This window comes from Ptychodera flava, chromosome 21, assembly GCF_041260155.1.
Source record: "Ptychodera flava strain L36383 chromosome 21, AS_Pfla_20210202, whole genome shotgun sequence".
NCBI lineage: Eukaryota > Metazoa > Hemichordata > Enteropneusta > Ptychoderidae > Ptychodera > Ptychodera flava.
Window position 1 is genome coordinate 6,025,552 of NC_091948.1, and position 26,170 is coordinate 6,051,721.

The 26,170-nt window shown below is 37.5% G+C and overlaps 1 protein-coding gene across 2 annotated transcripts; it reads left to right on the forward strand.

Annotated features, from left to right (window-relative positions):
• Window positions 1-13: 13 nt before the first annotated feature.
• LOC139121220 (UDP-glucose 6-dehydrogenase-like) lies at window positions 14-26,138 on the forward strand. Of its 2 annotated transcripts, XR_011549245.1 has the most exons (12): window positions 14-319; window positions 2,483-2,662; window positions 9,598-9,735; window positions 13,068-13,235; window positions 17,517-17,714; window positions 18,110-18,257; window positions 18,637-18,731; window positions 19,528-19,658; window positions 20,087-20,223; window positions 20,934-21,025; window positions 21,424-23,327; window positions 23,890-26,138. XR_011549245.1 is itself a non-coding variant. In XM_070685925.1 (11 exons), exons 2-11 carry the CDS (start codon window positions 2,504-2,506, stop codon window positions 21,595-21,597), a joined length of 1,440 nt encoding a protein of 479 aa, XP_070542026.1. In that variant the 5' UTR covers window positions 14-319; window positions 2,483-2,503; the 3' UTR covers window positions 21,598-26,138. The 2 variants fall into 2 exon arrangements, 1 of the variants encoding a protein (XP_070542026.1); XM_070685925.1 differs by having other exon boundaries at window positions 21,424-26,138.
• Window positions 26,139-26,170: the final 32 nt, after the last annotated feature.

Here is a 26,170-nt window from a genome sequence, read left to right on the forward strand (position 1 = left end):
CGGACAAGCGCAGGCAGGTTCGTGGATACTCAACGAGACAGGATATCCCAATCACTCATGCATCGTGCGCGATCGGTACCTTTCATCTTTGAATAAGACACCCAACATGTTTAGCTTCCGGTAGTACGTGAACAGAGTGAGTCAGTTGGGTGTAGTGGAGTCAGTCGGAAAGTTGTCACAGCAAGAGGCGCTTCCCAGTGTTTTATTGAGAACACTGTCAACGAAGATCACTGCGACACCGCACTTGTCACATCTCAGAGTAAACTTCGACGACGGTCGAGGACGATCAGATCAAGCAAGACAGTCCACGATCATAAATGTAAGGCTTCGCTTCTTTTTACCGGCTATTTGAGATGGGCTTTTTTGTCTCTATTAAGGGTAAATAGGGTCTATGGGGTAAATAATGGTGGTAAATGCACAGCCTTACGGTGATCGAATGCCGCGATTCACACCCGAGTCAAGTTTCACGACAGCAATTTCCACGTTCTTCCGTTGAAGTTGAACCGATTGCTCTCGCCTACACGAAAGCTCAAGTCGCCAGCGACACGTCGGCGTTCTTCATGAATGCCAACACAATAAACGCCTTGTCGACGGCGTTGTTTTCGTAATGGATTAGTAGGATCTCGGTACGGTGACCCTTATCCCGCTTGCTTGCTGGGAAGCGGTTTTCTGTCGTGCAGTTTTCACCCGTACTGCCGATCGATCGAGGAGGCAAAGAGTTGAATGAGTGTGGGCTTCCATGGTTCCATATCATATGCCTTGGCGATGCCATTGAAGGACTACTGTCAAGAGCTACTCCCACTTTCTCATGAAATAATAGTCGAATTTGTGATAATCATTCGTACAAAAGTTTGGTGTTGTAAAATTTTAACTTTTCACTTCCTTTCAAAAAATAAACCATATATAATTTGATAAATAACCCCACCATCGCTCACGATCTCCCTGGTCATGGGCATACGTACGACAAAGTGCTGCCCCAGTGATCATACCTTACATTGCCCAGAAGGCTTTGATCTCAGCCGATCGAGATAAATTTGTTTATTTAAGGTAGGCACCTATTGACACTTAGGCCTGTGACATCAGATCTTTTATAATTAAGATATGAGTGTGTCACGTACGCTACAAGAAATTCCGACCACAACGATCTCCATTTTCATTTATTCACAAAACAACACAATATGCAGTTTTATTTTAATTTTGGTGTATAAAATGCTTGCCATGGATGTTTACGTTGGAATTAAATTCAATATTACAATATTTTACCCATTTTTCTACATATAAATTAAAGGTATATGTACTTATGGTCATAAAACACAAAAAACATAACGATGTTACAGTTTTGGTAAAAATACCAGAGTTTCTGTTCCAATGCACATAATCACATGAAATAACTTGTGAAAGAAAGGTTAGGTATTCTGCAATAAAATATGTAAGCTAAAAATTCCACAATTTTAACACTGTGTTCCAAAAAACATTTTGAAATTAAGTACATTTTGAAGTGAAACAGCATAACGCTACTTTTTACAGTTTTTAAAGGCATTTTTGTGGATGTACAACCAAACCTGCACAATATATGCAATATTTCTTTATGTGACCAAGTTAGATACAACTATTACTATTTATTAGAAACAGATAAGCAATATAATATCAGTCTGAATAGCAGATATATGTCCATAACAAATGAAAATCATCTAGCGCACCCTGATTGTGACTGACCCGTATACATGTAGCACAGTCCCTCTACTATAAATAGACTGTGACTATACACATGTATTGGTAGATACCAAACTGGCCACTACTACCTCCATGTATATACTTTGTAATGCTTCCAGTCTACCATCTAAGAAAGGACACAACCAATATAAACATGATTAACTTCATAGACCATCAAAAATCAGTGTGTAGCATCAGCATAGACCAGAAATCTTCATTATTAATGGCATGGTGGAGTTTTATTAATTTTAGTGCAGCATTAGACTGATAGAGGAGCAGTTACATCGGCCTACAGATCACCGTACCTGTGGACATGCATGCTATACTGAAATTAGTAAAAGTTATGAATGAGTAATCATCCCAATAATTAGAGAGGATATGAAAAAGAATGGCTTCACTGTAGTCTCTCTAAAATTTGTAATGAATACCCCTGTATTTGTTACCACACACAGACATGCAATTACTGCATGGCGTACTATAATGCTGTAGGACACAAACTAGTACTATACCAAATGACATATGGTAGTTATGTAGGGAATATAACATGCCGGCTAAAGCTCCTGGTGCCAATTCTGTGTTCAAATTCTAAAATCATCAAAAAGAATCTTTTCTCTTTGCAATATTACAGTGACAATATATTATCATTGTGTATGGACCTCTACTTGGTAGGGTTTAAAAGCAGAGAAGCCATATTTTTATAGGTTTAAAGAAAGAATTCAACGAAATCGGAAAAGAATGTGCAGTTAATATGTATATACATTAATTTCAGATACCAACTGTTTGACGTGCAATGGAAGTGACAAGGATATGTTGCATCGGTGCTGGGTACGTTGGAGGACCAACGTGCAGTGTTATAGCCATGCAGTGTCCCCAGATTCAAGTTACAGTGGTAGATTTGAGTGAAAGTCGCATTGCTGCCTGGAATTCCAACCATCTTCCAATTTATGAGGTTTGTATTACTGTATATTGAAAATCGATGACATGGAAAAGCATAGAATGGATAATAGCTTGGCTATCAACTGTATGCTCTAACAATAGAAAAATGTTTAAAGCTGCCATGCAAATATTTGCAGTGTTGGCCATAATTGTGTCTCCAGTAACCTAAGCTTGAAATTTTTTTCACAAATGTTCAACAGGTCCTTTGAGATTTTCAGAAGTTTAAAATTATGTACTCAAAAAATAGCAACATCTGATTCAGGGAATGTAATGAATTTCTGTCAAAACTGTCCATGCTGAAAACGATCCAAATTACCCAATTGCATACTAATTTTATAGATATTAAAAAATTGCATACTAATTCTATAGATATTAATGCTATAATGGTCTAGATAGATCCATGCAGAAAAATCCCTAATTAACATACACATCTAGCAAATTGGAAGTGCTGAGCAACATTCAGAAAAAAGTGGATAAATTAGAATGTCTTTTAGTTGAGGAAGAAAAAAAAATAACGTTTGTCTACCAATTATTTCTAAAAGGTATGTTGCTGGAAAAATACTGAATTTGTTTTTCTATCGTTATAATTGCTGTGATAATTTGCCACAATTACTGACTTTAATAGCATCCGTTTATGTGTGGTTTTTGAAAGAGAACATGTCCTGACAAACTCTACATATGCTGTGTCAGTGTACGTACTGGTACATGTCATGTTTTTCATCTGATTGTTTGGTAAACCACGCTGTGGTTGTTGACGATAAAGAAGAAAGCCATAACAAAACCAGTCAAGCTGAAATTCCCCGCCTGTTTCTGAGTCAACAAAAGCTTCCACGTGTACAAATTGTCACCTTCTCCACGTTCACATGTACACTGCATTTTGGCAATGTGGTGTGCTCTGTACATATAACATGTGTCCTTTCTGACTTCACAGTACAATTACAGATACTATCCTGTAAATAGGAGGACATCCATTTGTCACTGCAGTATAGAACATGAATTTAAACCTTTGTTCCTAAACTGTCGAACAAAAGTTAGGCACATTTATGAAGTCCATCCTACATGTATGTGTACTGTCCAATATTTTATGCAGAATAATCATGAATTCAACTTTAAAGAGAAAAAATAAGTGTCCTTAAAGGGCCAGTAATGCTACCTTATTCTACTCCCCAATATGTCTTGATACATAGTATTTGGCTTGTCAACTCAGCCTTACATGTGTAAAGAGTGTTGTTACTGTTGACAAGTGAATTCTGGTCGGAACTAGAAGTCATATGCAAACAATAAAGTTAGTGCATTTTACACATATAGACGCTACATGTATGTTGACAAGCTAAGTAGTTGGTGATTCAGTATTCCTATAGGAGTAGAATAATATTTTGCAATTGACTCACAAAAAACAAATAATGAAAAAATCATCAAAGATAGCATTACTTGGCCCTTTAAAAAAAACATGAAGTTAGATCAATGTCTCTCAAAACGAGAGTTTAAAAGGTATATTTCAACGTGTAACTGCATTGAGACAACGAGCGTAAAGTTGGCGTCATCCTCAGTCTCAGGTTACCTTTCTAGCTGATGCTGAAAATGACGCTACTCAGCGTCAGCTTCAGCGTCGTATCTGAAGATTGCCGATGTGACTTTGATGACGGATAAATGATAAAATTTGCCCACAACATCAGAAAATAACAACTCCGTTCTTTCACAACTTTCTTTTTAATCTTAAAACTGGTTTGCAGGTAATATTTTATCATGAGAATATCTCATTAAAGGCTAGTTTTTGGTAGTGTTCATAATTTTCAGTCCATGATCCGTGGATGTGTTTGTTGGTGTTCTGTCAACTCTTATGTTAAGATTTTCCAAAAATCGGTGCAAAAAAGGCAAACATGGTCCGAAATGTGAAAAATTCGTGATCAAGAGAGGCGAAATGAAAGCCCTAATTATTTAGAGGACATATAAAACAATTAACTTGTATAACTATGACTTGAGGCCTGAAAAGTCGACGTATTAAACATGCAAACATTTGAACTGTAAGGGCTAAGAATGTTGTGTTGTAAATGTAACTACATCGTGAGCAACAGATATTTAAGAGGCAAGGTTACTAAATATTATGAAATACAAACTCAACTGTATTTTGACATAGACCCTCATTTTTCTCGAGGGTCTATGATTTTGATTAACATTTAAAGTGATATGAAACTTGGAGCACATTTTTACAGTTGTTTTCACACTTATCATTCCATCAGATGCAGTCGGGAATAATCTGATCTAACGCCGGTGAAGCCGACACTGTAGCGTCATTCTCATCCTCATTGTCCTGTGAACCCTGAGGCTGAAGATGAGGATGACGCCAACTTTATGCTAATATTGAGAGATGTATATTGATCACAGATCTAATCCTCGGCTGTAAAACCTTCAACACAACAGCATGTCATTTTGTTGCATAGCAGTGTTGGAATGCGTGTAGATTAACATTATGTATGCTAGATTTAACCATCCTGAAACTATCAAAAATCAAATTTCGACTTTTTTGAATTCTTCAATATTTACAATATATCACAATTACTTTTAAAGCAAGGTCAACACTTTTCAAAGATTTTATTGACTATTACTGTACCTTTACTTGACAAATTTAAACCAACAGTACAAGGAGCTGAAAAGATTCAGAAAAATATTCAACTTATGTACATGTATGTTTATATTAATCTTTTACAGTTGTGTCGCAATACTATTAAACTCATCTGTTCAATATTTTTTTATGTACACGTGTAAAAATTGCAAGGAGATTGACATATTGCAACTTTTAAATTTCATCACAAGGGATATTATCTATAATATTTTCAAGCTGTTGTTTTCATATTGCCATGTAAATATGTTGCATCAGAAATGAAACCTATACAATATAGAATTGTAATTCCAATTTTATTATTCTGCATGTATATTGTACATGTGTTTCCTCATAAATCCTGAAAATGAATATTCCTGCGACTTTTTTGTCACAATACGTGTTTCAACCTAACATGACAGACTCTTGTTTCAGTCATGAATTGATATTCAGATTTCTCATCAAAAATAATTTATTAATCTACAGTCAAGTTCAATGTTAGTTGTGAATTCTGACATCAAACAGCACACTTCAACTAATACCATTCGTGCTCATTCAAAATTGTGAGAACTTACTTATTTTTCTTACTGCATAGGATTTCGGTGTTTTTGGTCATGAATGGTTCAATGTTTTCACTGTTAAAAATTATGGATCAAATATACATTAAAGAGACAGTAATGCTAACTTTTGATAATTTTTTCACCACTTTTGTTTTGAATATGAACCATAATTCCTTGTTCTACTTCACAAGGTATGTTGATACATACATTGCTCAGCTTGTTAACTCAGGGCATTTGTGTGTAAACTGCATTATTATAGTTGATAGTGACTTCTGGTCTAGACTAGAATTCAAATGTGAAAAAAACATAGCATTTTACACATACATTTGTATGGACACTAAGTTGACAAGCTACATAGTGGGTGTTTCAACATTCTTTGGGAGTAGAATAAGATTTGCAATTGATATACAAAACAAAAATAATGAAAATATCATCAAAAGTTAGCATTACTAGCCCGTTAAAGGCTGCTGTGGGGTATAAAAGGCCGTCTAACTCATTAGAGATTTATGAGCAGTTTGTGTGACAACTGGTAGCAGCTCAGCCTGATGCTCTGTGAAAATCGCGCTAAACGAGTTTCAACCAAGGCAAATGGGGTCTGAACGAGCACGTCTGGTTTTGTAAACATGTCTGCCACATAGCTACAGTATCTGTATAAAGATACACAGTGTTTTGACATAAAGAAGATTTTAACCCTTTTCCTGCCAAGTCGGTGAAAATCCGCTGAAATTCGGTGTAGTCAGAATCTAAGCACTGGTGACCGTTATTCTCCCAACCCGGTGGAAATCGGGCCCTTTTTGGGTACCCCTTTCCTGCCAAGTCGACGGCACTACGTTTTGCTATCCCCTGTGCGTTTAGGGGTCATCCGAGGAGAGGTTTTCTGACAAGGAACGCCTTTTCCCTCGAAATGGGTTCGCAGGGAGTCGATAGACAGGGAAAGGTGCAGAAACCTGTCCGCCAGTCCCCCACACCCGAGGGGGGCTGGTTTTTTTTTACCGCTTTTTAGCGGACTTGGCAGGATAGCATGGTGACGTTTTCTGGCGGAGTTGGACGTACTTGGCTGCCTGGCACTATAGAGATTGCTGCCGAACTTGACCAACTCGGCAATGCTAATCTAGAAGGCTACCTCTTGCAAACGACTTGGCAGATATGCCGATGGTGCGAGACGAAAGTCACTTATTCAGTTGTGCGTGACTGAAAATGAGAACGTATTTTTGACGGGACGGCTCGACTTGTTCCTCCGATGGAACGGATATGAACGACTCGGAAATACCATTACAAACTGGTGTCCGACGTACGAAGCTGGGCTCAGCTCTGCAAGTTCAAGCCAGGCAACGTCCTTCACCGCCTTGGCCGTGCCATTCAATGGATGTAGCTTTGGATTTTTATTTATTCCATCGTCCGAAGTATTGGCTCTGGTTTGCAGGCAAACGTATCCTCTTGCCGACGCATTGGTAACTACGTACGCTGTTTGCGTACAGAGAATTCAAAAGGTGACATAAGGTCAATATGCTACGGGGATACCGCCTGCATTTAGCAGGGACTGCTTTTGTTATGCAAACAGCTAGCAGTACAATATGGCTGCCAGGCATGTGGACACGTCGATGGCTAGAACAATGGAAGCATATTGCGTTGTATCCGTGCATCGCAAAAGTGAGACTGACGACTTGGGTGTAGTGACGGTTATCACTGGTTAGCTGCAGCCCAAGCCATGTCGGTACAAACCCGTACCTGACTGAGGACCACTCGATTAAGTCAGTAATGAACGGTAACACTCGTAAACCAACTCCTAACTGAGCTGGCAAACTACGTGGAGCTGTGCTTCAATGGCTCAGCCATGTCGTTAATACAACGGCAGAAAACGTAGTTTTGTGCTACACTGCCAAGTCGTTAAAGGTATGTATTCAATTGACCCTACCCTGGGGAAACAGGACAGGTTTGCCGGTGCTGCTGCACCCCTAGCACGACCCTCAGGGTCTCTGACTAACAGACGAGTGAGGTGATGTTTGTGCCTAGCGGACGTGCGTAATACTGAAGGAGTTTATTTCCGAAAAAATAAACATGAAACGGCAATAAAATGACGCACTCCCAGGGGCAAACAAAGCCGGTGACCTCAATTTTTTTCTGCAGTAACCCTTGAGCTCCTTCCCCTGTCTACGGGCATGTAGAAATTATCGAAGTCTAACACGTATAAGTACGGCTAAAACAACCCTGAAAATGGGCGATTTCTGCCAAAATGCCTGGCAGGATAACATGCAGGAGAGCCAATCTTTTGCAGGCACATATTATGGGGCGTTTTTCTACTGACTTGGCAGGATAACGGACAGGGCGCTCGGCAGGAAAAGGGTTTAATTGAAAATCGGCCGCAGCCTATTGTTTAGCGTAAACGGGAAACAGTTGTTGCTTGTTTCAAACAGCTGTCAATCATTCAGGGATGCACGGAGGTGTAAATGCTCAAACATTTGCAATAAAAACGAGGATCAATTACACTGCGTAAATAACTCATGTATGCACTGCGATAGCTTATTCTGCAGCCCGCTAAAGCTGTGAACCTACTGCGATACTTCTACAAGAATTGCAGCTGAAAGAACTTACCGGTAATATCATATCTTTGCAATGTCACTTAAAACATGGGGTTAAACATTGCAATAACTTTTAACATCATGTCTTTCTTTTTGAATGTGCCAAAAATTTCTTGAAAACTTGGCAGATAAGTTGGTAATTCGACAATTTCAAATCGTAATTATTTTTTCCTGGTCGAATAGGAATTGATAGGTTTTTACATTTCATAGACACTTTACATTCTTTCTTTTCATTTGGTAAATTGAAGGGAGTAACTACGTGGGTCATCGGATGTGTATGGTTCGGAAATTTCCATTACCTTTCATGTTCAAACTTATAACGTTATTTTGAAACTTGGAAAAACACGATCAGTGTAAGCATGTAGCAGGTATATGTACATACATTCATTTTGGTCTCTGATCTCGTAAAACTGCCCTTCATGAGTAAGACCGCCGAACATGCAGGCTGCTTGCTTGCGCTCAAGGTTGTTCAAAGCAGCTATAGCTGATCTGAGCTTAATTGAAAGCAAATAGATTACGCGAATAAATTATCAGTGCTCAAGACTGTTGCTTACACACTCATTATACATAACCACACTTTATCAACACTCATGCAAACTTACTGTTAAGCTGGATCCCAGGTCCCGCTGCAGCGGGCTTTAAGGACAAATTGCACCGTCCTGTCTTTTGTTCTCATATAAACTGGACAAGAATGTGATCAACACCTTAATATCCAGCTTTGCTCACTCTTTGTCAGTAGCACCTGGCATACTGTATGTCCATAGTCAACTGTAACTTCAAATCATGATTTTCAGTCCCGTGCTTGTCCTGTGATAAACACAAATCAAAGCCTTGTTTCGTGTATCCGTGCACAATATATCCATCTCAAATGATTTACAATCTCTAGTTGAGTATTCAAAGTGTTAGTTGTATTTATAATTTTATGTTATATCTTGTCTTTAACTTTCTCACCTGTCTTTTTTTAACTTGTTGTACACTTTATTCCTTTCACCACCATATGGTTTCAACCGATCCCATCGTTTTCTAAGGTAAACTTGAACCTCCAGACAGGGAAATGGGGGTGAAACTGAAAGGGTATAAAATATAACAGAATAGCCAGTTTTATTCTCTCTTTAAAAGACAGCAAAATAAAGTGTGCTTTCTGTGTATACATACCTAAAAATCATAAATATTACAAAGTTTTTCCATTACTACTTGTGTCTTCTGACAGCCTGGATTACAAGAAGTAGTACTCAAGTGCAGACATAAAAATCTCCATTTTTCTACGGATGTGGAGCCAGCCATACGAGAAGCTGACCTCATATTTATATCTGTCAACACACCGACTAAAACGTTTGGTTTGGGAAAGGTAAGTCTATTTGTACTGTTGCAGCTCTGTTTGATTTTCTACCAGTATAGGTATTGAAAGGAAGGACTTCAAACTTCTGTCAGTGTTTGTGAGGGTACCAACAGGAGTATGGCTTTTGCTGCATGTACATTTCATAGAGGGAAACAAAATATTGTTTGATCAGGAAGTTGACATTAAGCAATATCATGGAATAGTCCATGGCCAATATATAGTTTACCATTCTGCACAAAATGTTTCACCAGACATTTAAATTCATAGCAGGTGTTTTATTTATTTCTTGCATTGTACGATCTTAGCATGATAATTTGGATTTTTATAGTAAATGCTCATTTCGGACATGAAATGTGCTTCATTGTGCTTCCGTAGTTTGTTAGTTCACGTTGTTGATGGAGCTCACTGTTTAACCTTTAGACATTGAAATTTGCTGTCTTTTTTGCTGCATTTGAGGTGAAAAAGTGTACATGTATGAAGTGAATGGTAGACATATTGACCAATTAACCTTCAGGAAATATACAACTTTAGTGGGGTCTCTGAGTTCAGAAGATATACTGTAGGGTCTCATTTAAGGGGGCGCTGCACCCTACACGGCGTATTTTGCTCAAAAATCACCTTTTGCAATATTCATTCAATTTTTACTTAATTTGTTAACCCAAGACTAAAATATTGGTTGTGTTCACCTTTTAGCTTGTCAAGCAGTCGAAAGTTGCTTAATAAAGAAGTATTAATTTATGCAAATGTAGCAAATCACCTGATTTCCTGGCTTCTCTTTTCTCCCAATTTAAAGATTTCCAAAAAATATAACTCTACTCTGGCTGGGTCATATTTCCTGAAATTTTCACACTATGTTCTTTAAATACTATACAACAAAACTACTATTTTTTTGGCAATGAAGTTGTTATATTTTAGATAAGAGGCATTTTAATTTGCTAATCATATTTTTAATCACTTTTTCGAGTGTAAGTTTTTCAACCCATACTATTTTAGAATGAGGATAGATAATGGATAATAAAATAGTCCTTTTTTCTACCTACACTCTTGTTTCAAGTGAACAACATTTCACAAAATAGTTTCAAGTTTTTTACTGAAATTAATTTTTATCATTAATACCAAAATTGAGGTTTTTTACCCCAAATGCACACACCCTTCATCCTTTGAGTAAATTGTTGCTGCCATAGTAAACTTTAGATTCTCTGCTTTTTGAAAATATATAGTATGAGGGGGTTTCCTTGTCATCTTAGATAAGAAAACATTCTTTGAAATAAACTATTGGCAATGTGAAGCTCCACCTTATATGTCATGGATCTCACAGAAATGCCTCAACAAAAGTGAGTGACCCTCACTGGGTAATAATCAGCCACATTTTATCAGCGTCATGCAGCTTGGCATCTCAAACAATAGGTACATGTTAGGCATTTCCAAAACATACCCTGAAATTAGGATTTAGCGTTTCAAGCCCAGTAAACGTGCATAGCTGAAGTTGAGTGTAATTTACATGTTGGAGACTTTTGAGCAAAAGTCTGATGATTCTCAAAGTTGCACATTGGGCGTAGATGTTGACATTGTGTTACATGATACATGTATCGGAATTGAGTGATAATCCTATTAAAGTTAATGTATGTGATATGCATTAACACAAGCCTGATATATCGATGATGTTTGATTGTCTCTTCTCGTGATGTATTATGTAGAAAAGGAGCAACTTGACATCTTCAATAAATTTCATTTACCTGGTGCTTTGTAAATGCCAATCTCTGGTTGAAGTTAAAGCAATTTTTGCACAATATGACAAAATTGACATGAGATGAAACCTGTTCTGTTTCATATGTACACAGGTGGAAAAGCACTACAATATATATTCTTTGCGGAAGACATTTACATACAATTCATCTGTATTTATTTCAATAGAAATTTTGCTCATAACGATAGCTAATATTTCAACTCCTAAAGCTCATCAACAAATAAAAGATGTGAACACTGCAGGTTGAGGTCGCTTATGTCAAAGGATTAGTGTAACATATTGCCCATACATAAACAACACATTTTACTTATATCTTATTACAGCAATTACAAACGTTGTGTCAGTGCGGTAAAAGCAACTTAGGTATGAGCTAGAACAACACATGCCCTTGTATCTGTATTTCCGTCGGATTTTTATCACATCACAGGAGGAGGGACTGTGATCACATCTTTCAAAACTTTACAAAAGTTCTACCACTGTCCCTCCCTGTCGTTTTATGAGAGAAATGCAGGTTGCTCATCAGCTTTATTCAAAACAAATATATGTAAAGGTAGAATGCACCTCAGGGACAGATATTTGGACTCCCAAACTTCTACTTGTGGGGACTCATTTTGAATCTCAGGGTGAAACTTAAGTTTTCCCCGGCTTAGTTTTGTGAAAATCCAAAATTCGATTCCTCCCATAGGGATGGTAGCCATTTTGAATTTTAACTATCAGTAAAGTCAAGGTAATTTGTTTCTCTGGTACCAAAATTTGCACTAGACCCCCGATTATTCTTGCTTTTGAAAGGGAACTGTTCAAAGCTTACTTCGGAAAATTTGAGCAAAAGTTTAATTTTTTCAATTTCAAGGTGCGTACTACCTTTATACCTTAATAAAACTTCAAAAGAAAACATAGTACCACTCTGTGTTTACAGTTTAATATCAACAAGAACTGGTGCGATTATGAGAGAACCAGGGATTGACGTTAAAATGCGTTGGGCGCTCTGCCACCTTTGACTTTATACAATCAGAGGTCACGGTGCGCCTTCACAAGACTGAATCTTTCAGGCTAGGATTTAGGTCTGCATCTATAAATTGATGAAACATCTCAGCAATTAATGGTGAATTTCAGGTCAAAAGTGCTGTTCACAGTTACAGGTTTGTTACTAAGGGACTGGTCAGTTTCTTTGGCCGGGGGGGGGGGGGGTTGGATTCATGGGGGGTCACCCTGTTTTCAGTTATATAGGTCTATAAGGTCATTGTCTGTGAATCTTTTCCCTTAAGACAATTTTAAACCAGAAAAAGAAACAGTTTTGATGTTCTTACTGTATTATTGATAACATGGATGTACTGTAATCTCTAGTATTGGTCGAATCTAATAAAGAAATTTGAAAAAAATTATTTGTGCTTTATTGTGTAGTGTTATTTCAACGTATTCCTACATGTATTACTTTCCCATGTAGGACAATGCACAGTCACACTCTATCCCAGTGTGAGACACTTCATCATATTCAAGAGAAATAAGATTTTCTTTAATCATTTGTTAACTCTGTAAGAAGGAACTAGTGCTCACACAAAGAAATGAGAATCATGTTTTCTTCTTTCATTTCTAGGGACGTGCAGCTGACTTGAAATACATAGAGGCTGCTGCAAGAAGTATAGCAGAAGTTGTCGACACAGGAAAGAAGATCGTTGTTGAGAAGAGCACTGTACCTGTCAGAGCTGCCGAGAGCATACAGAGAATACTGAAAGCAAATAAAAAAGCTGGCGTCAAATATCAGGTCAGATATTAAATTGATCATTGGTCAGTTAACCTCTGTGAATCTGCAAACTTATTTTTGACACACCTAGGGAATACTTGCTTCAAACATCATTGTGGTAGTTGTGTGTGTGGTCTGGGGCTTCTAAGGACATCACCCCTAGTATGATAATGTAAAATTACAGTATGGTTGACATGACACCATATTCAACATTTTTCCTTGTTTCTACATGTGCTGCGACTTTGAATCATGGGATACAATGCCAGCTTTTAGGTTCACATACACCATTTTGAACCACTTCATATTGAGTAACTTGTTCAATTGCACATATAAAAAGTGACTATTTCATGGAATAAGATAGTGTATCTGTTTAGTCATCAAATATTTATCAACAATGTACTGGTAGTTAGAAAGACAAATATACTGGCTTTCAAACATGGCTTTTGACATCTGGTCAGTCACTGTTTTGTATTGCAGGCTTTATTTTGCGAATAATTGAATGGTCGAAACTACTATAAAATGGCTCATAATTGACTTGTGAAAGCTTTGTTATAATGACCATAGATATTTTTGCATCCAGTACTGTACATGTACAAGAAAAGCTAGTATCATAAAATCTGATTGGTGTTGTCAACGACTGTAGCTGTAGAAAGAAACAATGAAGAGAGTGTTTGACATCTTGTTCAGTATATACATGCAGATACATCAACATAGTTGTGAAACTAAGTAGCATTTTCTATTTTGCTTTAGTATACAGTAAGATTATACTAAGGTTAAATTCCTTAAAATAACTTCAATCTTAACAAGATTACAAGCTTGAACTTCTCACATTTTCTGTGGTAGATCTTTGCATATAAATTGGCAGGCAAAAGTGAACGATGCACAAGTCTTTCAAGGATGTACAATAGTCCTTTGTAAGGAGGAAGTGACAGTGTTTTTACAGAATGAGTGTTAGAAACAAAGTTAAGATCATATGCACAAATTCTCGGTGAAATCTACTTTTATGAACCCGTAGCGCAACATGGGCTTGATCTGGACAAACCAATGTAAATCATTTATGTGGTTAATAAAACAAAAATAAAAATGTTTGAATTTAGTTGATACTGGAACAAACTGCTCGGCTGTTCACACAATCGTATTTTTTGTGGAGTTAAAATACTCACAATAAGTCCCTTGTTGCGCCACAACTGTTTGTTTACCCCTTGCGTCTTGTTTGGATACATATCCCCTCATGATGTCAAAGGTTATAGCAGGGGTTAGAGTTCAAAGGGTTAACATAATCACTGGATGCGTTGAGGGCAGACATGCATCCATCCCACTGAGGAGTGATGGGATACAAATGTTTACAATAGTTTGCATCGTGTATTACAAGTATTAGTGTTCTTGGACACAGGCGACCCAAGTATTACTGAGTTTTTCACACTGTTTTCTCTATCATTTTCTCTTCTTTCTTCATGCTCTGAATGATCGGAATAAATAAAAATAAATGGTTTATATAACCTAACCTAACCTAACCTGTGACTCTTTATTTATTTTACACTCCATTACAAGGACGTATATCTCTCATACACACATGCTGTAATTAATTAGTCAACACAACTAATTACTAGTATGCTAATCCGTGGACTTATCAGGGATTTTACGGGTTGGTCAACATCGCGAAAGATAGGAATGGTTACTAAAACGGGAAGGTAAGAAGCTCTCCTGAAATGTGTCCAGAAATTACCAAATTGCGGCCAGTCATGACCTTTTATCCAAAATTTACTGCAGCCAATGTATTTCGATGGCCGAGGAGAGCCAGCTACTCTTATTTCAAACGTTTAAATGGTCGCGAACAGTGCAAACCCTGCCAGTGCCTTGCCTGCAGTTCATGGCATGAGGACGTCCGTAAAGCAGGAAGTCGGAAGTTGAAACCTTTGACCTTTACGTTGTTTATATGTGGGCAAACTTGTAAACATATTTCCCAGGGACAAGTCTGATTTTGACTAGGGTCAAAGTTCGTGTGGTTTAGCGTGGTTCTCTCAATCGGGTGGTGTTGCTAAGGTTTTGTCTGCCCACCGTCCGTGGGTGGAGGGACGGCCGTCTGCCTTTCAGTTTAGCTGTGCGTTCTCGATAATTTTGCTGTATTTTTTCTCACAAACATTGGAAATTCGTTTAAGTTTTAAGAAACATTGATTTTTATATGAGGAATATTCTAGCTCGTATCCTCGAATTAAATCAACCGATTTTCTTTGATACAGTTTTTTATATGGTTTGGAGAACTCTTTGGGGCGGCGTCAGATAACAAGTGGAATGAGACAACAACATTTCGTTCATGCATGGATGTAAAAAATAGACCCATGGTTCATGTAAGGAAATCATAGCAAGTACTTCGCGCTGGTGCAAACTCTACGAAATATTATGATATCAAAGATGTTTTCCATGATAGTTTACAAGGTTTCTTGTCTAAATTCGCAGAAATCATCAAGAGTATCTAAAAAAATACACGTAATTATGATTACATTTTGTATGTGTAGAGGTGTTGTTTGCCGTTCCGAACGTATGTTCTACACGTACGCGATGTATGGTTATCACTGATCAGCTGATGATGGAACGTAATTTCGTGTAACTAAACTTCTCATTAACGATATGTTACCGGCAGACATGGAGATAATAGCGAGTGAATAGAAATGATGGTGACTGGTTTTAAAAATTCTCACTAATCACAGTGCTGGTAAAAATTCTCACAGGCTTCTTAAAGTAGTGGACAACATCATCGGTGATGTCAGTTTGTGTTTCGATGTTGCGAGGTCACCGCTCAGGTGACTTTAGTGACGGGCTACACTGAGCCTCGTCAATCGCTGATTGTACGCCAGAAAAAGAACGGTCTGCGAGCAGTCATGTCTGAAAAAGCTGGAAAAACGGCGATAGTTTGGTGATTTTTAGCGGATTTCTTGTAGTGGTAGGCCCCTAATAACCATGTTGTCGATGAGTGTTGGCAATTTGGGTGGAAAATTTTCGAAATATCGACAAACAAAATTGCGACAAGCGTGCTGTCAAGCAGAACATGGACGTTCCCATGGCTGTGGTGGTGACGTTAAAGTCAAAACCAGCCGTAAAAGGCAGAAATCCCGTCCGAAAACACCACAGCTATGGACCCAAAGCTAGCCTAACAGTACAAACGAAGTTTTATAGCCCGTGCGCTGCTTCTTTCGGGAATTTTGTGCACTAACAGCATAAGGCATGATTGAAAATCGATCAGACTAGTAGCGACCATGGAGCTAGAAACTAGCTCCATGTAGCGACCAACTCTCTTTTATTATGCGAAAAAAAGTAAGCGGCGAGCTTAACTCTTTGACGCCGTACAGTCATTCTAGTCATGAGCTTGGTTGCTATCGTATACCAGAAAACAACCCGACTTTGACGTCAAAGGCCTGTTGCTGGTTGAGACAGAAAATAACGATATGTTACCGGTAGACATGGAGTTAATAGCGAGTGCAGAGAAATGAAGGTGACTGGTTTAAAAAAATTCACAGTGCTGGCCAAAATTCTCCAGTGTGTGCTCCTGCTAATGTGTCACCATTGTGCCTTGAATCACGACACGGTTTGTAAATTATACTTGGTATATACACTCCCAGAAAATGACAACGTGAAACATACATCTATATAATTTTGTTGAAAAAACTCATGAAACGGCAACTCCGGCGATCTTTTTCGCTTGGTCGGTCGATACTTTCTGGGTGGCATTGTTACATGGAGCAGGACCATGTCTACTTATGTTAGAATTTGCACTTGGCAACGAAAAAGCATGCGCGTTTCCAGCGTTCCTTTCGATCTAACTTCCCGTTTATTTTTGAATAATGAGCAGTGTTTGTTTGCGCATATCATGAATATATAAGCGTCCACTAGGTTTACGGACGTCCTCGGGACATGTTTCCCAAGATCTTCATACCTTCCTCTTTTTCATTAACATCACTATCTTTCCGATGTTGACCAACCTCTGATAAGTCCGGATTAGCATAATTAGTTGTGTTGACTAATTAATTACAGCATGTGTGTATGAGAGATATACTCCTTGTAATGGAGTGTAAAATAAATAAAGAGTCACAGAGGCTAGGTTAGGTTATATAAACCATTTATTTTATTTATTCCGATCATTCAGAGCATGAAGAAAGAAGAGAAAATGATAGAGAAAACAGTGTGAAAAACTCAGTAATACTTGGGTCGCCTGTGGTATTAGTGTTCTTGGAAACAGTAACGTGCCTCTTATACATATTAACCTCATCCTCATATTCCATCCATCTTTCCTCTTCTCTCTTTCAGGTTCTTTCAAATCCAGAATTCTTGGCTGAAGGCTCCGCAATCAAAGATTTGCTGAATCCTGATCGTGTGTTGATTGGTGGTGAACAGACGCCAGATGGTGCCCAGGCCATCAACAGTCTAGCCGCAATCTATGAAAACTGGGTTCCCCGCGAGAGAATCATCAAAACCAACACTTGGTCTTCAGAACTTTCTAAATTGGTGAGCATAGATTGTTCATGGAAATCTTTATGGAAATATCAGAAATCGCATAAAGATGCTTTGTATAAATTGGTTAGTGACTTTGCTAATAGTGAAGCATCAGAAGTGGTAATGCTTCTGTTTCGTCATATCTGGCTGTCAAGGAAAGGAAGGTAGAGCCTGTGATTTTGCATCACCAATTCAATATAATGAATGATGAACAAGTTGTGTATGATGAGATAAAAATCTTATAATTATAACAGGATATATTTCCTATCCCCCATTCATGAGTGAGAACCCTCAAGTTGCTTCACCTTTCCCTGTGACGTTTGATAAAAAAATTCTTCATATCATCAATGTACATTTCTAATGTGATGTTCATCAAGAGCAAAAACCTAGCAATTTTCTCTTTGCAGGCTGCTAATGCATTCCTGGCACAGCGCATTTCCAGCATAAACGCTATGAGTGCTGTATGTGAGGCTACTGGTGCTGATGTAAGTGAGGTGGCACATGCTATCGGCACAGACAGTCGACTTGGACCAAGATTTCTCCAAGCTAGTCTAGGTATCAACACTGATATAATCTCACTTTCTCGCTTATAGTACTTTCCCATTCTGCCCCGACATCTTTATTAAACTATTGATAATATAAAGAAAAGTTTTTACAATTAGCAGTTTCTTCAGTTACTTTGACTAAATTGTTTAAGCTTTGTGGATTACATATGGGAAGGTGGCAGGTTTAGATTCAGAAAAGGACATTAGAACATGTCACTTAAAATTGTTGAAAATGTGGTATTCTTATGATAAAAGCTCATTCACATATATTGACATAATATTACTGTACATATTGGGTCAACATACACCAAACACAAATGTACTGGTATGGCAACATTTTTGGACAAACAGGATGATAGCTTTCTTCTGTGGTATTTTGTTGACTTTAGGGTTTGGTGGCAGCTGTTTCCAGAAAGATGTTTTGAATCTAGTCTACCTCTGTGAAGCTTTGAATCTTCCTGAAGTTGCAGCATACTGGCAGCAGGTACGGCAAGCGGGTGTTTCGATTCAAAATAATTCAATTAGAATTCAAATTAGACTGAAATCAGCCTGACAAACCTATCAGCAAATTAATATTCAAAAGTTTGATGATGCATATTTTAAAAAGTAGTTTCTCATTACCAAACCGTCCAAAGATATTACAGACAATGCACATAATGGATACAGTCGTTGTAACTGCACTCAAAGGTCATATGGAACACATATGACCAATGTAAACACTGTATCCAAGGTACAATGGTGATTGATGAAAGTTAAAACATGTCTGTCATAATCTGCATCATATAATTTAAATGCTATAGCCGTAATGATGAGGTGCATTTGGATATCGTGCACGAAATACATTGTTTGTAAACAAGAAACTTGCACAGGCGCAGTCCCGATGATGGTTTCCCTTCAATTTTAAGGTTGCTTTGTTCAAGCAAAAACCTATTCTACATAGCTTCACTCATTCTTGTGTTTCATTAAATTTGTCCAAATGAGGCCTTTTCACCTTCTGCATAGTTTCATGTATTCATTGGGATTAAATTTGTCCAAATGAGGCCTTTAATTAGCTTCTAAATAATTCATGTGTTCATTTGGATTAAATCAGTCCAAATGAGGCTACTTCAACCCTGGACAAGTATCTACTCCACAGAGGTTGCCATGTGACTTCTCTGGTGAAACACAGATCACAGGTACAGAGGGCACATCATAGTACATGTATGTCATATCACACAAAGCTTCTTACCCTATATTACTCCACATTGGCTATATCAGACTGGTTTTAATTCCGTATCTAGGTAATTGACATGAATGACTACCAGAGGAGGAGATTCGCTTCAAGAATTATCAGCTGTTTGTTTAACACCATTACCGACAAGAAAATTGGAATTCTAGGATTCTCTTTTAAAAAGAACACAGCTGACACTCGGTAAGTTATCATGAGCTTTGTGACTTTTGCATCAGATGGTATTTATTGCCGCCGTTGCAGGGTTCTGCACAAGGGTAGTTGAAAGAGGAAATGGAGCTTTCTCAAATCACTCACTGCCAATGTGAACCTGCTTTTGTTTCCTGCTCTGCATTTTGAAAACTTTTTTAAATCTTTTCTTTACATGAAAGTAAAGATGAAATGTTCATGATCAGTGTATTTTCAGGATGTTCAGTAACATTTGTAGTATCATGATTTTCACATCCTTTCATTCTGTAACAATAAACACGATCAATGAAAAAATAAACTTATTTATCAAACTCTGCAAATTGCAGTATCACAGTCCTACCAAGTTGTCATTCAACATCAAAATAATTTCACTTGTTTCAAAGTCAAATGATGACCTTGAAATGCTGTCTTGCGACTTTCAGAGAATCTTCAAGTATATATGTGTGTAAGTATCTGATGGATGAAGGCGCACAACTAGTAATTTACGATCCACAAGTGACAAGTGAGCAAATACTCAGTGATCTGACCCACCCTATTGTATCAGAAGATCCTGAAAGAGGTACGGCATTTCAAATAGTTTGTTCATGTGTAATCAGGGAGCAATTGTGTGTGTGTATGTGTATGTGTATGTGTGTATTTCAATAGGCACCAACATCAGGGGATGTGCCATAATCACATTGAATTTAGCAAGAAAATGTAGTTCCAGGATCTCAAATGTACTGTGGCTATCTGGCGGCAGGATACAACGAAATGTTTCATGTAGAATGGATTGGCATTGATGTACAAGGCACATAGGTTCCTTGATATCATCTCCAGAAATCCGGTTACAGATATTTAGAGTTTTACTGCATCTTTCCACAGGAATATACCATACTAGTACTGGAGTACCATAAGTCACTTGCAAACAGCGTACAAGAGAGTGCTTTCGTTCATTGTCAGTGTGGAGTGATTTCAATCCACTTTTGCAGTTTTATAGCACAATGATATTTACCTACAGGTGCCACAGGGTAGTTGGCTATTTTGATTTGCTGAACTGAAGGAAAAATTAATTTTATTTTTACTGTATAGCAGTGTACCATGCATACATTATACCACAGACTCAACTATATGAACCACGCTATATATAAAAATCAACTAAACTCCCTATGAGTTGTACAGTACCCAAGTGGTATCTTCACTATTCACAAATTTTACATTGATGAGAAATTCATGTCCTATCCTGTAAGAGAGACTGTACAGTGATGGAGTCTGTGATTTTCTGAATTTCAGTTGAAAGACTTGTCACCATAGCTACAGATCCATATGAAGCTCTATCCGGTGCCCATGCATTGGTAGTGTGTACAGAATGGGATGAATTCAAGGTAATATTTTCCATGTTATTCCCTCTTTAGCCATGAAATCATCACATCACTTGCAGAATACATGTACTATAGCTTGCTTTGCAGCTTTATTAATAAAGCGTAATTGTGCCACATAGATCTGCTACCGCAATCGAGGAAGCTTATTTCAGTCCGACACTGTTGTATTTACGATGGTCTATAAACATACTATGAAAACCACGTTGAAATGCTAAGTGTCTTGTTTGTAAATGCAACCTTCATACACTGTATGCATAATGTATCATTGGTGAAATTAAATGAGGGCCAAAGTGCATAGTTGTGTTTTGTACATCTGTGTAGTGTATGCTGTAGAATTAAGTACTTTCAGCTTCCTTCATCCCACAAAAATTTCAACTGTTCTGAAAACGTAACTTTTTCAGGGATATGATTACCGAAGAATCTACGATGGTATGGTGAAACCGGCATTCGCTTTCGATGGCAGAGGTATTCTAGATGCTGAACATCTGGTAGACATTGGTTTTGTGGTCGAAGTCATCGGGAAAACTGTGAAAGGCAACCGAGTACCTCCGGTGACACCTCCAGCGGAGAAATAGGCCAGCCGTTCGACCTACACTGAGTACCTGTTTTAAGAATGATCAGCTTAAGCCTAACTTTTAACTGCCATTCTAGTCTCGGTGTACAATCTGAAAAAGAAACAGTGCCATGTATTAGAGTTTATCATCTTTCTCTATCAACTAGGGACCAAACAACATAAAGATATTGTATGATTCAAACAACCTAGATAGGATTATTACAAAAAATATTTCCAGAACGTTTAATGAAACACAAAAGCAGAAAACCTGGAGAGTTCCACAGTCATATATCTTGGCTTTTTCATAAAAGATTTACCTATCGAATGAGATAAAGAATTATTATCCAAACTTTTGTTGCCATATCCACAGTTTTCACATTTCATTCATTTATTTAATATATTTATTTATTCATGTCAACATGGAATGAATGGTAAGAATTACTGCAGTAAATCTCCGTCTGAGCAGGCAAGGCTTAACAGTATGTACAGAATTCATGAGTGGTTGTCATGGTATCACCGTAACACTGCCTCATTGATGCAAATCATTCCAACCTTGAATTAGTAGCTCACAGGTTTACCTCGATAGTGTGATTTCAGCCGCAGTGAAATGCACCTTTGTACTTACAAGAGCCTTTTTTCAATAGTGTCAAGGTATTACATTACAGCTACAAAAGTTCTGCCACAAACTTTTCATCACTGTTTCAACGGATAGTGATGCACACTTAATTACATTTTACATTGTCATGGCTACTGCCTATCAGCATCGGCTGATTCCTGCAAGACATTGGGAAGAGAAAATCATAAAAGTATCAGAAAGAAAATAACTAATTGTGAATGGCATGATACCAGTGTCACGATCATGAAAGTCTTGAAGCCATTTTACTCCAAATGCTGGCATATTTACACATCAGTCTCACTAAATGTTTATTTGCTTTACCTTTAATATTTTTCAGTTTTAAAATACACTGAACCTGAATTTTACTGTATTTTTTTGTGGTAAAGGTTTCCATTTTGTCATGTATTAGCCAGTCAAAAGGGATTAGGCATTTGTCAAACAGCTGCAACTCTACATTTTTCCAATTATACGATCGCATCATGTCAAGCAGTTTTGTAATTGAATGTGGAGTGATCCATTGATCTATGAATTGCAAAAAGAACTTGCCTTTACTGAGATCGCCATTGCAAGACACACTGAGGCCTTTAGTTTTTGTGTATTCATGTGTTCTGCTAATCCTGAATCAATTATGTCTCCTGTATAATTACATTTACCAAAATTGAATGATAATTCAATAATATGGCAATTATCCTAAAGAGATTAAGTAAACCCTGTAACTTTTAACATAGCACCATCAAAGACGGCTTAGTACCCTTCTTTTTATAATACTGTTCAATTTATATATGTGTGTTATTTTTTCCATATTGCAATTTTTACATGTTAACTTTGTTTTTATACTTTTTAGACAGACTTTACTTTGCTACAGTCTCTTTGATTAAGTTTTATACTAACTGCCACAAAAGTAATACTTAAAAAAAATTAAGGTCTACAAATGCGGGAATTTCTCAATTTGATTTAAACATTATTTATATATGTGACAATTTCTATTATCAAACCTGTAATCTGCCCATGTGTGCCATTTGTAAGGCTTACAACCTCCGTCATAATCCCTTAGAATATATGTTGGTTGCATGCAGGATTCACAGCTGGGTCAATCCTCCTGATCATCCATGGTTCATCTTGTCTTTTTTTGATTAGTGTAATCTTTTTATGTATAGGATAAAGCCCGAGTACGAGGGCTCTTCTGGTATATAAAGTCCAACCCAACGATAAAATGTCGAGGCCGCAGGCCGAGATCTTTTATCGTAGGGTTGGACTTTATATACCAGAAGAGGCCGAGTACGAGTACGAGTACGAGGGTTTTATCCGACTTAAAAACTATCGCCCCTAACTGATATATTTCGTTTTCAATGTGTTTACATCAACCATCCCCTTTGTCAATGTAACAGTTTAGGATATGAATTAAAACTTTTATTTGTGAAATAGCCTTCCAATGTAATGGAACATCCTATAAATGCCCTAGGGCACATTAGTTTATGTTTGTACCACAGCAGATTTTGTGTTGCAGCTGGTTTCCGCTGTGTTACCAAATTTGAATATTAAAACATACCAGATGTCTACAGAATATGACATGTTCACTTTTGATTGGACAGTACTTTACTATGGCGCTGTCATTCGTTTCTGGAATTTGGTGACCAAGGCTTTACGAGTAGATAAAACACCCTGAATTGAGCACTCTGATTGGTCAATCAACAGTAGATAGTTTTTATGTACATTGTATGACCTCCCTTTGCCTCCATGCCAGTTTCCAACTCTACCCATGGCATCATCATGGTACAATGAGGCTCAGTGAAATTATCCTGTAGTTGCTGAGTCAACTCTTTTTCACATAAATATACGTACACCAGCACACAGACATACTATGCTATGCAAATGCATGGGTTAAGCAGGTCATAACAGAGCAGGAAGCGTTTATACTCAGTTACACCCGTGGCCACTGTACTGTTGATTATTAAAACCTACTTGAGTACAGTCAGAAATGCTTTTCATATACAGACAAAACAGACCCCACCAAGGGTTGTACATGAGAGCTAGCGAATCGGCACCCCGCGTTAAAAATTGAGACACAAGATATGACTGCTATTCATTAAAACCTCTACACAATAATTAGTTTATTGAGGCAACACAATTTTATTAGATCACTGCTATAGAATCACGCAAACTTGTGTGTCCGGTGTAGACAGTGTGTCTGGGGAAATTGAAATCAACTGTACTGATTTTCATACTATTACAAAGTTGTCTGAACAAGACTTGTACATGGACCAGTCAGTAGTGTTAAATTTTATCTCATGTTTGAACACATAGTGCCGATTTTACAGCCCCGGATAGAGCTACATTTGCCTTTGTACAAACAGAATTTCTGACTGCATTAAGTGGGCTTAATCAACAGTAAAGTGGCCACAGCTGAAGAGTTCTTAGAGCATTCAACACTTCAGCCACAGTTTGCCAAATAGTTTCAACAAGTATGCTCACAGGCTTCGCATTCACTTCCAGCAATCTTATTTTGTGATACCAGTCACTGAATTCCACATCATGAGGATTTCAAACCATGTTGAGCATTTTGCTTGGGATTGGACTATAGCTGTGAACATGCTTCAAACTTTCAGCCTTTTCCGTTCAAGAGTGATCGACAAACAAATGGAAGCTGCCAAATGCATGTCACCCAAATGCATGCCATCTCAGTTTTAATTCCTTTGTGCTACCTCAATGCTTGTGTAATTCGAAAAACTAAAGCTTGTTCCCTGTAAAGAGGAGTTATTTATTCACAGTAGCATACCACCAAGCTTACATCTGTCAACTACAACACTAACTCCCTAGCAGATTAAACAAGTGTAACTGTGACGATTGTTGTTTGCCATGCTCTTTGGACTAGTCTCTATGGAGATAATCTGAACACATTGAGACATTGCAGAACATTCATCCTGAGTGGATCAATGGAAACAACTCCGGAATCTGGAACGAAGTGTATTTTGTACACTATTTTGATCTCTATAGTAAATTCTACTACCATAACTTTGAAATAATACGATATTTATATGTATATATATCCATATTATTGTAAGTATATCTCACCATTTCACTGTCCATCTATTTTTTTAAATTCAATATTTCTGTAAATGTATACATTTTTTAAGGGCCTTTATTTGCATTTTAGATCATAAGTTTGCAGAATTTTATGTTGTATTTCCACGCTTAGTTTTCAAAGCTGTTATCCACCTGGGCAAGTGAAATGTGATCTTTTTCAAACTGTGTGTATTCTTTATGTTCTCTCAACTATTTGTGGTACCATCTGGGCAGGATGGTATTCCTGGTACCATCTGGGCAGGATGGTATTCCTAGTACCATCTGGGCAGGGTGATATTCAGCCAAGGCTGTAAATGCGCCATTTATACTAGTAATGGTCTGAATCATGTCATCATTTAAGGGGAAATGAAGTGTAAAACAGTAATTAGATGGATCTTGGAATCTGTGTTTGCCATGTTTGCCTCAACTAATGTAATTTTTCAGAACTTTGAGAAGACATGTGATTGCCATTTGGTGGTTTTCAATCAATAACATTCATCGACCAATCAGTAATATTGATTATAGAAAGTTTTAGTAACTATCAATCCACTGTAAAGTAGATTAATCAAGTGGATGGCTAGGCGTGGAAATTATAGCATAGCTAGGAGTAAACTATATTTGACCAACATCCAGAAAATAAGGTTATTCTGCAAGCCCTGTTGAAACCATTGATGGTGTCTTAATTTCAAAGTTTGATGAACTTTAAGGATATTTTTTTCTTAATTTTAGCATTATTACAGCATTATGGTTTGAAATTGTGTTGGATATATACTTTTTATGACCTTTCAATTAATTTCTGTCCCGTTAATGTTTTTTTTGAATTTACTGCATGTGTCATTTGTGCATCTTATCATTTCAGAAATAAAAGATCTGCAAGAACAGAACTATAAATGCACAGACATGTATCCCATCAAAC

Excerpts from the sequence above, each read along its gene's own strand:
- LOC139121220 (XM_070685925.1), top strand. The coding sequence starts at position 2,504 with ATGGAAGTGACAAGGATATGTTGCATCGGTGCTGGGTACGTTGGAGGA. Across the intron at positions 17,715-18,109 it reads CTTCAGAACTTTCTAAATTG|GCTGCTAATGCATTCCTGGC; the intron begins GTGAGCATAGAT and ends TTCTCTTTGCAG. Across the intron at positions 21,026-21,423 it reads CAGAATGGGATGAATTCAAG|GGATATGATTACCGAAGAAT; the intron begins GTAATATTTTCC and ends TAACTTTTTCAG.